This window comes from Alnus glutinosa, chromosome 10 (assembly GCF_958979055.1).
Source record: "Alnus glutinosa chromosome 10, dhAlnGlut1.1, whole genome shotgun sequence".
In the NCBI taxonomy this organism is placed as follows: domain Eukaryota; kingdom Viridiplantae; phylum Streptophyta; class Magnoliopsida; order Fagales; family Betulaceae; genus Alnus; species Alnus glutinosa.
In genome coordinates, this window is record NC_084895.1 from 10,743,202 (window position 1) to 10,757,350 (window position 14,149).

The 14,149-nt window shown below is 33.4% G+C and overlaps 2 protein-coding genes across 2 annotated transcripts; one reads left to right on the plus strand and one right to left on the minus strand.

Annotated features, from left to right (window-relative positions):
• Positions 1-337: 337 nt before the first annotated feature.
• LOC133879730 (ferredoxin, root R-B1-like) lies at positions 338-2,312 on the minus strand. The gene is made up of 2 exons (XM_062318449.1): positions 2,155-2,312; positions 338-999 (listed from the first exon to the last, which is right to left on the minus strand). The coding sequence occupies exon 2, from the start codon at positions 983-985 to the stop codon at positions 521-523; it is 465 nt and encodes a 154-aa protein (XP_062174433.1). The 5' UTR covers positions 986-999; positions 2,155-2,312; the 3' UTR covers positions 338-520.
• Positions 2,313-8,347: 6,035 nt separating this feature from the next.
• On the plus strand, positions 8,348-10,803 carry LOC133878836 (small ribosomal subunit protein eS25). Its single transcript, XM_062317379.1, has 4 exons — positions 8,348-8,495; positions 8,582-8,656; positions 9,286-9,420; positions 10,520-10,803. The coding sequence occupies exons 1-4, from the start codon at positions 8,493-8,495 to the stop codon at positions 10,631-10,633; spliced, it is 327 nt and encodes a 108-aa protein (XP_062173363.1). The 5' UTR covers positions 8,348-8,492; the 3' UTR covers positions 10,634-10,803.
• The last annotated feature ends 3,346 nt before the right edge of the window (positions 10,804-14,149 follow it).

Sequence of the window (14,149 nt, forward strand, 5' to 3'; positions counted from 1 at the left end):
CAAAAGAAAATTTTATTTATTCCCACAGGAATGGAATACCTATTCCTCTTCATAAGGGAATAGCTATTCCGTTGGAATAACTATTCCCTTAAATAATATACAACCAAACAAAGGAATAGCTATTCCTACGAAATAGCTTTTCCTTTCCATAGGTCTAATTCGCGAACCAAACAAGGCTTAAGAAAAATAGCACCACAGAAGCTAAATAGCCATGCTACCATCTGGCTTAAAACTCATCAAGCTCAAGTTTCATATGCACATTATGTGACATGATGTAATGCTTCCCAGGATACACCAGCAGCAGTTCATTATTTTCAACAAGATTCGAGACAATTCATTCTTCAAAACTACTGAGTGCTTGTCATTAAACTGCAATAATCCATATATTACGAAAAATAGCAGCACATAAACTAAATAGCCACACCACCATCTGGCTCACAAATACAATTCTAGCCTTGCAAAGATCCATAATATCTTCCCACTCAGGTAAAATCAACAGGCAAGGCACATCACATTACTCTCAGTAAAGATCACCTTCCTTATGGGTGTGTATCACACAGTCTGCAGTCGGGTATGCAACACAAGTCAGCACATACCCCTTCTCCATCTGCTTCTCGTCCAGAAATGATCCATCTGATTGGTCCACCAATCCTGAAACCATATGCCCGGCACAAGTAGAGCATGCCCCAGCCCTGCACGAGTAAGGCAACTCCAGTCCAGCATTTTCAGCTGAATCAAGGATGTAACAATCATCAGGAGCATCAAACTCATTCTCTTCACCATCTGGTCCGATCAGTTTCACTTTGTACACTGCAATTGCAGATACTTTGAAGGGAGAAGACTTCAAGCCAAACATTTTGGAGACGCATTTTACAGAGCCAAAGGAAGATGGTCTCTTAATTAAGGCACAGGATCTGCTCGCAGGTGCACTCTTGAACAAGAAAGACATTGGGACTCTAACGGTTGACATATTCACAGTTGACATATCTACACCTGAACCTAGACAATATAATAAATTCTCGATTAATATACAAATACTACAGTCAAGCAAGTTACTCTATATTCAACATTATGTCTGAGTTTAAAAGGACAAATGGAAAGGGTTCTACATCTTTATCATATTTGAACCTATGATGATAAATATATGTCTAGGTTCAATTAATCCGGGGCACAGTCTAACCTTGAATAGCAATTCTCTACATGCAAGAGGTTTACTTAATTCATCATGCGAAATTAGAAACACATGCAGCAAGATGCCATTCAACCGGTACAGCATCTTGTCTGAAAATTGATTCTCCATATTGGTTGTGAAAATTTATCATCCATAAGGAAGACCATTTCCAATTACAGCTAATCACATAACTTTGATGCATTGAATTAATTTATGCTTTCATATGGCAAGTGAAGCAAACAAGAAGAAATAATAGAAATGCAAATAATCAGACAAAAATGTACCATAAGCAATATTTCGTTCCCATTACAGGCAATACAACCAAAAAAAAAAAAAAGCAGAGGCAGAAATACGAGAGGATTTAGCACGAATGATATTACCAACACCTTCCATCATGAGCAAAACTTATATGTGTAGATTAAACAGAAAATGATATTTAAACATAACAACTATGAAATGCCAATATACCATTCAGGAGAAAGGTTTTATTTACGATATACAAGAGCAAAAAATATAGTATTTCTATTTCATTTGCTTCTCTTACAGAGGAATTGAAACCAGCAGATCATAAAAAGGAAGTAAAAAGACACAGGGGAGACATTCTACGCAGACATAGACAGACCAAAGTGACATCATATAATTTCCACACCCTTCTGGCCAAACAAAACATTAAAACCCAAAAGATGAAAATTAATGTTCAGATCTAACAAGATAGACCCACAAAGTAAAAGGCTGAAATAATGATATTAAGAACAGTAAAGAATAATCCAACTTATAAATAAGCATGTAACTAAACTAACAAATTAATTTAACAACGTTGACTCATCAAACTTGAATCCACATCATATTATAATGTGGTAAGACTGATAAGAAAACACACGGATAACAAAGATTAAAAGACAGAGAGATGTAAGAATCAAGAGAGCAAGACTAGTATCAAATACGAAGAAGAAAATGAATAAAGGTGCCGCAGGTTATCTTACAGGTGGAGGGGACGATCTGATCAGAATCCAAGTACAGGGTTCTTTGACAGCGAACAGTCCAAAGGAGCTGCGACGGAGCGTGCCCTAAGACCTAAGTGGTCGAATCGATGGTTTATATATATATATATATATATATATTGAGAGCAGTGTTGGAGTCAGGAGGCAGGTGATGGGTTCATGACTTCATGGCATTGGAAAGTGACCTTAAAATAAAAATGAAAGAAATATACCCGCCCTTTGTTCGCTCATGACACACGTTTGGTGTATGGGATAGGCTTTTATAATAAAATAAAAAATTATAACTTTGATGGAATAATTATTTATTTATTTTGATTGTACTTGTACATCATTATGCGGATTAGATTTAGCTTAGGTGCCGTAAAAATACTATAATATGTGTTGTAGTTTATTAATGGTCTAGTTAATTTCAAGTTTTTAATTAGACAGAGAAGGAGAAAATAAAACTAAATCTGAACCATTGAATATAATTACAGTACACATGTTTTAGTTTATTTACAGCACCTAAGCCAAATTCCTTATAAATGGTTATTCTCGTGAGAATAATTATTTTCCTACAAAGAAAAATAGCTATTCCTTGATGAATGAAATAAATTTTCCAAAATACCCATTACATAAAATACAAAACCTTTTATGGTTGCCAGCAAGCCTTGCAGACAGGGGCGGAGGGAGGGGGGTCGAGAGGGGTCAAATGCCCCCCCTTACTTCTGGTAAAAAAAATTAAGATGCCCTAGGTTGCCCACTCTCAATCATTCATCAATGGGCAACTCTTTTCCCAGAGGACTGGAATTTACAACTCATTGACATGATTTCTTTATGTTCTGTCGATTGGATTATTAGGTCAAAGTCCAGACCAATGTTGAAGAAGACAAAGGTTGAAGACGAAAGCTTTTTTCTTTTTTTGGTTGTCAAAACGTACCGTTTAGTCTTGTCTTTTGTTTGCCAAAACAAGCCGTTTTACTAATGTTGAGAGATGCTTGTTTAGGGTGCGTTTGAGATTGCGATTCGTAGACAATAAGTGCGATTTTAAACCAAATCGTAGAACATAAATCGTTTGGGAACTAGATTTTTAAAAATTGCGATTTGAAAACGTAAAAAATTTGTTTTTTCAAATCACAGGTAAGATGATGCTTTTTTGAAAACACAAAATTTTAAAGATAAATTTGCGATTTTAAATGTTAAACTGCGTTTTTAAAAATCACTTTTTTCAAATTATACATTTTAAAATGATGATTTTAAATCTCATTTTTTGAAATCGTAAATTCAAACGGACCCTTAACTGTTGAAGGCTTGCGTAGAAAGAATTTATAAGGCTTTTTGGTAAACGCGACACCTGTGAGCCATTTTGACAAAAGTCAAAAACTCTGAAAGCATGAAATAAATGACGACTTTTCTTCACATTTGTTGATAAAAGATATAAAAGACACGCACAAGAAGGCCTGCATCATACTCACAAAAAAAAAAAAAAAGGAAGAAGAAGGCCTGCATCATGACTTAGTTTTATTCTCCACTGCTAAATAAAACTATTCACTTGATTTCTTAGGAAAATCTATCTCTAATAAACTCAATTAAGCCATTGGATCTATGTTATATTCAAACTAATTCCGCAATTTGTGATTTGTAATTTATTTTTATTTTTTTAAAAATAAAAAATAAAAAATTCAGTTATGTAATCAAACTTTTATATTAATTAAGTTTTTATATTTAGATTGCTCTTTTAAATTAATTGTTTATGAATAAAAATAATATTTGTTATATATTTTAATTGTATGAAATATATAATTGTAGTTAAATGAGATTAAGGAAAGCAACATTAATGATTCTATTGAGCTCCAATCAAATTCTAAACCAGCTCGAGGTAGATTTAGTACTTAAGAAAAAAAAAAAATCTTGAATATTGTTATAATGATACAGACCAAGAGCATTTTTAGTAATGAATATTGTAATCTAGCTCGTGTCGAGGTAGATTTAGCAAATCTATCATTGATTTTGCCAGTTGTGACAACTATTTTTGAAAGAGAATTTTCACTTTTCAGCAATGAATATGTAAAAAAATCGTTTACGTAACCAATGAAAAATCAGTGGATAATTGATTATCTAATTACGTACATTGAAAATGATATATTCAAGAATATTTGCAATCAATATTCGAGAACAATTGAATAAATTAACGCCAAACGTGACAAAATAAATTGTAAATACATTTATATGTTTTAAACATGTTTATTTATTTTGTTAATTATATTCATTAATATTTTTAATTGATTTATATTCAAACTTAATTTTTTTCACAAAAAAAAAATATAAAAAATAAAAAATCTTGACCCCCTGGACCAAAAGTCTGGCTCCGCCACTGCTTGCAGAACCACATGAGTGGTACCACCACCCCCGATACTATTGATCTAATCTCATATTATCATCTAACACTTAATAAATCAATTCTTATATATAATCTGCAGAACCGATTGCTTTGATACCATTTGTAACGCTCTCAAAATTAATTAATTAGTAATTAACTCGGTGCGCCTCCCCTAACCTATTTACCAAGTAAATAAGTCCAAAAAGGGATACTCTTACTCGTTAAAATCAGAATATTAAGAGGTGGAAATACATAACTTTTCTTTTATTCTATTAATATTAATTATTACAACTAAAGTATTTACTAAAAATCATCACATTATCAGAAAACATTACATTATACACACCATCGCTATAAAGCAGTCCAATATTTTCATAATACACAAACACATCTCAAATGCTAAGTTTGCAGCTTATCTAAATTAAAAGTACTAATTACTAAGAGAATCCTATGAAATCCTGCGATAAATGCTCAAATTATAACCATATTAATATCATTACGCCAATAGCTACACCTATCTCGAGGTATTTCTTACTTTTATCTTGCTCTTTTTGTAAAGCGTAAATTCATGGCTTAGAATGCAAGTAAGCTGGTATTAGAGTGTATGACAATAAGTATGTTGATGCAATTTTTGTCCGGTGACGTGGCGTCATCAGAGACGTCCTTTCGTCCGTGTCTTGACCTGCAAAACAAGAAAGACTCGCTAGGAGTTGGCCGGCGGAGCCTCCTCCGACGGTCAAGTCAATCAAGTGTATATAAAAGAAAGAGAGAGAGAGAGGCTTGAGAAAATAATCACCTTTTTTAATAGTCCTCATATCCCTTTTTATACCTCTGCATGCTATATGTCCATTTTGCCCCTGTCAAGTACAAGGCTTTTATGTAGGCGTCCAACATATTTTCTGACTTGATTTGACTGGTCTCATAAATACTAAAGGCCGCTAATGACTAAGGCTCAAGGTCCGGGGACTCATATGGAGTCCGGAGTTCGAAATCCCACTTGTGGGGCAAACTTGGCCCCACTTCAAAGTGGGGACAAATATTTCCCTAACAAAGTATTTCATCAATTGTGACTCCTATCAAAATAAATGTGTTTTTCCAAATTGAAAACATAAAAGACATGAAAAATACATTAGCAAATATAGCATATGATTATAGCAACTAGACCTAATGCCTTCCCAACAACTACTCCTAATATGTGAGGGATAGGCATATAGTACTGCGTAAAGATATAAATGGTCAGACAAAAAACATACAAATGGTAAAATTTTCTAATTTTTTGTCAAAAAAATAATAATCAAATATTGACCTAGTTATGTCAAATTATTGGAAAAAAATATAAAAAAGCATCATGAACTAACAGTCGTGTTTTAAATAACCTCATTAAGTGACAATTGTGCTAAAGTGATACATCAAACTATCAAAGTGTGTCGTAAAAACCACTTTTTCATTAATGTTTTTATAATACTCTTATTCTCTTAAAAACTAAAATAAAAAATTAATAAAATAAAAAACTAAACCAATTATTTTTTTAACAATATATATATATATATATATATATATATATATATATATATATATATATATATATATATATATATATATATATATATATATATATATATATATATATATATATATATATATATATATATATATATATATTTGTTGGGATAAATGCAAAATCAGTCCCTGTAATTGGCCTAAATTATAAATCACTCTTTGCGGTATAAAAAATAACTTAGAGGTCTTCAAGGTAGGTCAAAATAACAACTTCGTCCCTACAGTCAAATTCTATCAAAACACTTGAAGGATTCCGTTAGTGTCCACGTCAGCACCAATAAAATGATGACATGTGCAATTCTTAAATTAAAAATAGAGATAAATGCAAAATCAGTCTGTATAGTTGGTCTAAATTACAAATTACTGAATGTCGTATCAAAGTGAATTCAGAGGTTCTTGAGGTAATGCAAAAAATAAATAACAGTTTAGTCCTTGAAGTCAAATTTCGTTGAAACATATGACGGATTCCGTTAAGTGCAACATTTGCATAAATAAAATGACGACACATGTTACTCTTAATAAACAAATATTAATATATTAATAATATACATTTATAAAACTAAAAAAAAAAAAAAAAAAATTTGGATAGGGTTGGCCCGCGAGCCATACCTTGCCACCTCCAGGGTGGCTCACAGGCCATCCCCCAACCGGCAGCCACCCCTATCCTTGTTTTTTTGTTAGTTTTATAAATGTTTATTTTTAATATATTTAGTCATCATTTTATTGGTGCTAACATTGACATTAACAGAATCTGTCAAGTGTTTCGATGGAATTTAACCGCAAGAACTAAATTGTTATTATGGCTTACCCTAAAAACCTTTGAATTATTTTTTATTCCTTAGAGTTTATCTTCTTTCTTTTTTTTAATTAATTTTTTTTTTAGTTTTTAAGTTTCATATATATTATATATTAAAATTTTTTTATTAAGAATGACATGTGTCGTCATTTTATTAGCATTGACATGATAAACTAACGGAATCCGTTAAGTTTTTAACGAAATTTGATTGCAATGAGTGATTTGTTTCTTTGGCATACCTCAGGGGATTTTGAGTTCATTTTAATATCACAACTAATTGCAAATCAGGTGAACTATAAACATTTTTCCATTTATTTTGTGGGGATAATAAGAAAAACTCTATTAGATATGATATTTTGTCACTCCAAGATACAACTCTTCACCATCTTGTCTATGTGGCAAGGTGGTCTCTTAGTTAATTTTAATTTTAATTTTTTTTTAAAAAAAAAGATAAAAAAAAAAGTTGCTACATGGACAAAAATAATTAAGAATTGTATCATAATATATAGTATCTGAAACTCCATACATATCCTACCGTGTTAGTGCATAAAAAAAAAAAAAACTGGAATGTTTGAACTGTCCCTAGCACAAGCATTAAGTAAACTCAAAGATTCGAACCTTAATCAATTATGTAGAAAATATATCCATCTACCAATCGAGACTATTCTTAAAAAAAACCTACAATATAGGCCGTTTTGTTAGAATTCCTTGAAGATTTTTTGAAATTACGAAATTTATGATGTTTTTAAGCATAAAAATGCTTAGAAAATGTCACATATTAAAAATATAACATGTTATAAAAATAGTCATTAAAAATTTCTTTATAAAAGGCTTCTTTTTTTTTTTTTTTTTTGCTTTTTTCTTTTTTAATTTTCAGAAACGGTTCTTGTTCAAAAAATCAAAAAAATAGTTTTTTTTTTTGTTTTTACATCATAGAGAGCATTTTTTCTAAGTGAAAACTGTTTTGAAAATAATTATCCAAACGCAACATTGTTTTTTTGTTTTCAAAAACTGTTTGCCAAATGCTTTTAAGCAAAAAAAAAAAAAAAAAAAAAAAAAACATAAAATTCCGTAATTCAAGAATCTACAATTTTTTTACAATTGTATAGAATCTTGATCCCTTTTTTTAAGGGTTTAGAATTAATTTTAGAGTGTTTTATGAGAAAGAGAGAAAAAATGAAATTAAATCTAAACCTTAAAAAATTTATAGCATAGGTGTTGTAGTTTTTATTTTTTCCTTTCTTTTGGCCGTGGATGACATTGACAACATTTTTTTTTGTAATTTGAGAAGACATTTGTCCCAATTGAAAGTTTGTGAGAGATTATCAATTGAGTGGTTGTTCGAGAGTTATTTGAACTTTTTCGTTTATTTTTTATTTTTTTTTTGGCATTCCGAACCGAACGGGAATACACCTATCCCAGAAAATCCCATTCCTCAATCCCAGCCCCAAACACCCTCCATATTCCGTTCTAGCTAAAAAACCCTAGCTCTCTCGGTCACACTATATATACATATTCTTTCCCACTCGGTCCAACACTTTGCTCCGCCAGTAGCGTCTCCAAGTAGCACCCCCCAAAAACCCTAGAAATCAACTCCAAGATCGTATGGTACAAGATCTACCTAAACTCATAGCCCATTCGTTTTCTGAAATGGGATTTTCATTTCTCTCATATTTGGTTTTCTCGTGATGTAGGCGCCGAAGAAAGAGAAGGCTCCTCCTCCGTCCTCGAAGCCCGCTAAGTCTGGCGGAGGCAAGCAGAAGAAGAAGGTAAAAATTTTAGGTTAGGGTTTGGGTCAGAGCCGTGTTTGTGTTTAGCGTCTTATGTGGTGCCTGGTTAGAATTTATAGTATTTGAATGTCTATTATTTAGTTTCTGGGTTCCATTGGAATGAATTTCATTATTTACATTCGTTATTATCAGTTCTATTCGATGTTTCACAACATAATGTTATTAGATATTGTGTTCATTGTGTAGGTTTAGATATTATTATATTTTTTTTGCGTTTGTTTTTTGGGTTTAATTGGTCATCTGCATTTTAGAATATTGGGACACTGGGTATTTAAAATTTTTTGTGATTTGTAATTGGGCTCTATATTTAGATTTAGATTTGGGGTTGCCTTGGTGATTTTCTTTAGCTGCTATTAGTTCTAGATTTAATTGCAGGTTTAGAATTTTGGTTGCTTTTATTTGGTGTGAGTAATCATCTTTATTTTAAGGATTACGGGGCATTGTGTTTTGAATTTTATTTTATGATTGGTAGTTTTGTTATATATATTGAGATTTGGGATTGTCTTGGTGATACAGTCTTAGCTACTGCCATTGATTTTTTATTTTTTTTAGTTTGGTTGAGATTTCTGTGTAGTCTCTCTCAGGTTGTTTAGTTTTTGCAATTGTAGAAATGGAGCAAGGGTAAGCAAAAGGAGAAGGTGAATAACATGGTTCTGTTCGATCAGGCGACTTATGACAAGCTTCTTACTGAAGCTCCCAAGTTCAAGCTTGTCACCCCATCCATCTTGTCTGATCGGTTGAGGGTATGTTCGAGATTAGTTTGTTTCCTTGTTTATATGTTTCTTTGCTTGGTTTTCTACATGTTGCAATTATGATCACACGACATCTGTATTACGAGTTTATATTTCTCATAATCATTGGGGCATGTAATAATTTGCCCCTCCTTGGTGTTAAAACCTTGGAAGAGGCCTTGTTTTCTTTGTTTGGGTTTACCATATTCATCCCTATGCAAATATATGCTGTACCTCATACATTATGCATTGTCCAAAATCTATGCAAGAGATTAGAGCATTTTAATGCACCGAGTGTTATATGTGCAAAAAACTATCCACCTTTTGTTTCTCTTAAAAGTTTGTTTCTTTACTTTTGGGGGTTGTTCTTTTCTCTAAGAAGGAAAACGTGAATGTAGTGTTCAAGTTTTATGTGCTGAGTGCTTCCCTTTTCTTCCTTGTCAATTACCCCACTGCTATTTGTGCTTTGGTAATCAAGAGTTTGTTTTTCTTTGTTATCCTATTTATCAGAATAATAAATCCATGCCTTTTCTATCTTTGTTAGTTTAGATCCTGTGGCTAGTGTTCTTTATTATTTGACCCAATTCATACTGCCTTTTAACTCTTGATTATTATTATCCCTTTATTAGTAATATGTTTTGATTTTCATCAACATTGCATGTTTTCATATGAGTTAGTTATAAACCATTTTTTTATCTTCTGCAATATTATTCGTTCCAGTGTTCCTGGTTATTTTGATTGATATTCTTCTGAGAGGTGGTGTACCGTGTAATGTAGGATAATAAATAAGTTATAAAACCATTCTAATTTCACTCTTTGGTTGTTGGAAAAGAACGAGTAAAAGGGGATAAAAAAAATGCTTCCAAAGGCTTCCTTGTGATTAGGCCACAATTTATGATGATATAAATTAATGTTATTCAGTACATAGAATCTGAAGCATTTGCTGCCAACACTTTAAACTGCTTCATTGAAGTGGGTACCTTTGAATTTTATATTTGAAACAAGTTTCTTTGCTTGCCAATGATTAGTTATAGGGATAAATTTACTTTCACTAAATGATTATGATTGATTAATGATTACTTTTTTTTATTACCTACCCTGCAAATTTCAGATTAGTGGATCTCTAGCACGCAGAGCAATTAAGGATTTGATGGCCAGGGGTTCTATCAGGATGATCTCTTCTCATGCCAGTCAGCAGATCTATACCAGGGCCACTAATACCTAAATGACAGAAATTTTTTCTTGTAGAAGTTATGGAAACCTATTTCTGTTTTGCTCGACATTTCAAGTTTTGTTGGTGGGAAGCTTTTATTGACATTGGTAGTTGAACTTTTAATTTCTTCTGGTTTGTTGAATCTTGTACCTGATACTACTCGGGAGTTTCTTGTTTGGTGATGCGGTATTTTTTACTTTTATGCAAATTTATAAAAGTAATGTCAAGTAGGCTGCTATAATACGATTGAGTAAAAAATCATACAAGCTTTAAATCTTAGTTAAAAAAAAAAAAACCAAGGTTAATATTGTAAGCATCTGCTTAAGTTTGTCTTTTGGTTTTGCACTCTTCTATAAATGCGTTCTCCTAAATCTTTTTGAAGGCATTGAATGTAAATAAACCTTTCTGCCTTGGAATAAAATCTTCCTGAGCGTCCCTTCTCTTTAGTTTTCTGTAACCGGTATTAGAGTATATTTAATAGCTTCTTCATTCCAAACACTTGTACCATTTCATTGACAAATAAATAAATAAATAATATACGTCCATAAAAATGTCTAAACAAAATTAAAATAGGCAGTTTACAGGTATAATTAACAATACGGGGATAACCAATCCTGACGTTTGTTCTTTGGGGACACTTTCTGTGAAATTGTGTTACACGGGTTCAGGGCCTGTGATCCTCATCGGGCTAGTGTGGGTTTGGAGGCCCATAGTCTTCTAAATGGGCTGAGACAAAGGGTGATGGTTACCCCTCAATTCCCTTATCCGAGTTGAGCTTGGATAATGGGAATTTTGATGCCTTTGGCATCCTCAGGCTTCGCATCATTCGGGGCTTGAACACCCTTCAGCTTTCGAATCCTGGATGTCTCAGCATGATCCGCGACAGATTTCAGTCATTCAATTTGTACTGTTCATGACAACCCTCATAAATGCCAAAGCCCTAAACCCCCCAACCACATGCTATTCTCTGGCCAGGTGACCTGGCTCACCTTGTGGCAGATCATTTAAGAATTTTGTTTGTTGCCCATCAATGCACTGTCTTTGTGACATCCCATATCGCCTAAGTATGAGAATGAGGATGTGCTTATATGTATATTCGCATCCTTCTTAACACAATGCGTTTTAAAGCCGTAATGGCCATGAACCTATCAGAACTCTGCAGTTAAGCGTGCTTTTGCGAGAGTAGTACTGGGATGAGTAACCTCCTGGGAAGTCTGGTTCGGGAGAGCCAAAAGCAGATAATATTGTGTCATTGAGGGTGGGTTGTTACAGTCTTCGTACATATGTTGTGGTCTCTTGGAGCTCCACTAGTTGTATTTCCCGGAAATGCTGCGCGCGTGGGCACACTTGTAATGTCCAAAAAATTAATTAGACACTAAAAACATGAGTTAGACTAATCAAGCAAAAAATTTGGAGAAAACATAGGAAAAACACTTAGAAAGTGCTCAAATGAGACTTTTTGTGCATTGTGTCCGGACGGACCTAGAATCGTGTTCGGACGAGCCAGCGGATGGGTTATCAGTGAGTTTCAGTTCTCACGCATGTCCGGACGAAACAAATTTGTGTCTAGATGGGACTTGCAGAAACTTCGTTTTTGCGACTCCTTAAGCGCATGTCCGGACATGCCACTTATATGTCCGGACAAGCTGCGTTTTAAAATGAAAATGAGCTCATTTCAACTCATTTTCTCTCTCTCTCTCTCTCTCTCTCTCTCTCTCTCTCTCTCTCTCTCTCTCTCTCCTAGGGGTTTGATACAAAACTCAAGATCCTAATAGATTGAAGCCTCCAATCTCAAATTTGACTCCAAAAATGTGATTCTCGAAGCAAGATCTACGTTTTCATCGATTGGTTTGAGAAAAATCCAAGTTTCTCTAGATTTGATGTAAATCTTTAGAGTTTAAGTTTAATATTATGATTTTCTTTAGGTTTGGTGTATTTTGGAGCATTCTAAACAATCTCCAAGCTTTGGGTCATATTTTGATGTGGATCTAAAGTAAAATCCTTAAACCCTAGTTTTTGTTCAAGTGGTTTAAATTGTAGTTTTTGGTATCTAACCCTAAGATGATTCTTATGGGTTATCATTATTAGTTGATGGGTTGTTAAATTGAACCCTAAAAATTCTATGAGTTTAGTTCTTAAGCAATTCAAGAGCTAAGTGAAAATTTAGAATTAGAAATGTGATGAGTTAGTATTAATGTGTCATGTAATATGATGACGCAGAAGTACATTGCAAGGCTTTCGTTGAGGATTCATCTTTAAGCCATAAATCGAGCAACCAAAGTGAATGTTTTACTCACTGAGAACTTCTTGTGATTTTATGCCAAGAAAATGATATAAATTGATAATGTCGAGCCAATGTTATTTTAGATGAATATATATGCTTGTGGATGTTTTCAATACATTTAACTATGATGAGAAATGCTTTGAAGATGAGTTATGTGTTTTGAGATGAGATTTGATAATGATTTATGAGTTTTGATGACACAATTATGAAGTGATATTTTTAGATATGCTTTCATGAGTTTTATGAGAAGTTAAGTTTTCATGATATGCATGAAAGAATATGTGACAAACATGATGCTAAATGATGCATGAGTATGTGAAAGCATGGACACAATGATTATATGGCACGAAAGCACAAGAATGTACATGGAAAGAAATGCTGAACTAAATACCACTGGGCTGCGTACCCTTTGGCACCATGAAACGAAATACCACTAGGTTGCGTACCCTTTGGCACTAGAACGAGATGAAAACGGATGATAAGCATGCATAGCATAGATGATGTGTGTTAGTACAATTTTCGAATGGTGATGTGTCAACGTGTGATTGGTCTTCTATCAGTTGAGTATCCAAGCAAGGAAGCTGGGCCTTGCAAGAAGCAATCTGCAAAACAATAAAGGCTTGCCGGGGGTGCCTCCTCCGATGATAAAGTCAGTAAGAGTGTTTTGAGAAGGAGAGTAAATGCTATTAAAGAAGTTAGGTGTTACCAAATTTATGGCCTTTATTTATACTACCTTTCTTTTATGAACTCACACGTGCGAGCTTCTCAAATCTTCAACCTATTGGTCTACCGGCGTGAATAAATAGTGGTAGGATGTGACATAATTGACGGCCATTTATGGTATTCTGACCCTTTGGCATGATGAACCGACCTGTGGAGCGGCGTGTGACATTGCTGTTTACCCTACATTTTGACTTGATTTTGTTAGTTTTTGGACAGAGAATGCATTTTTAATTGGTCAAGTGATTTTTGTCCCAAAATGGCCAAATGAAGAGTTTGTTAGTTTTAGTATTGGCTGCATTCTGTTGACAAAATCACTACCATGTGATGTTGCTATTTTGACATGGATGCCGTATATTTCAGAATCTTTACGGTAATTTGAGTTTATGTCTCTAATACGGAAAGAACCTCATTATGACAAGTTCCAAGTGTCACAAGCTTCAAGAAGGCTATTTCAAGTGTTCAAGGAAGATTCTGTGCAGATTCCAACTCAGAGAAGTCGGATCCCAAGCTTCTGTCCGGAC

Coding starts and splice junctions, on each gene's coding strand:
- LOC133879730 (XM_062318449.1), bottom strand. CDS start 985: ATGTCAACTGTGAATATGTCAACCGTTAGAGTCCCAATGTCTTTCTTG.
- LOC133878836 (XM_062317379.1), top strand. Junction 8,657..9,285: donor GAGGCAAGCAGAAGAAGAAG/GTAAAAATTTTA, acceptor TTGCAATTGTAG/AAATGGAGCAAGGGTAAGCA. Junction 9,421..10,519: donor TCTTGTCTGATCGGTTGAGG/GTATGTTCGAGA, acceptor TGCAAATTTCAG/ATTAGTGGATCTCTAGCACG.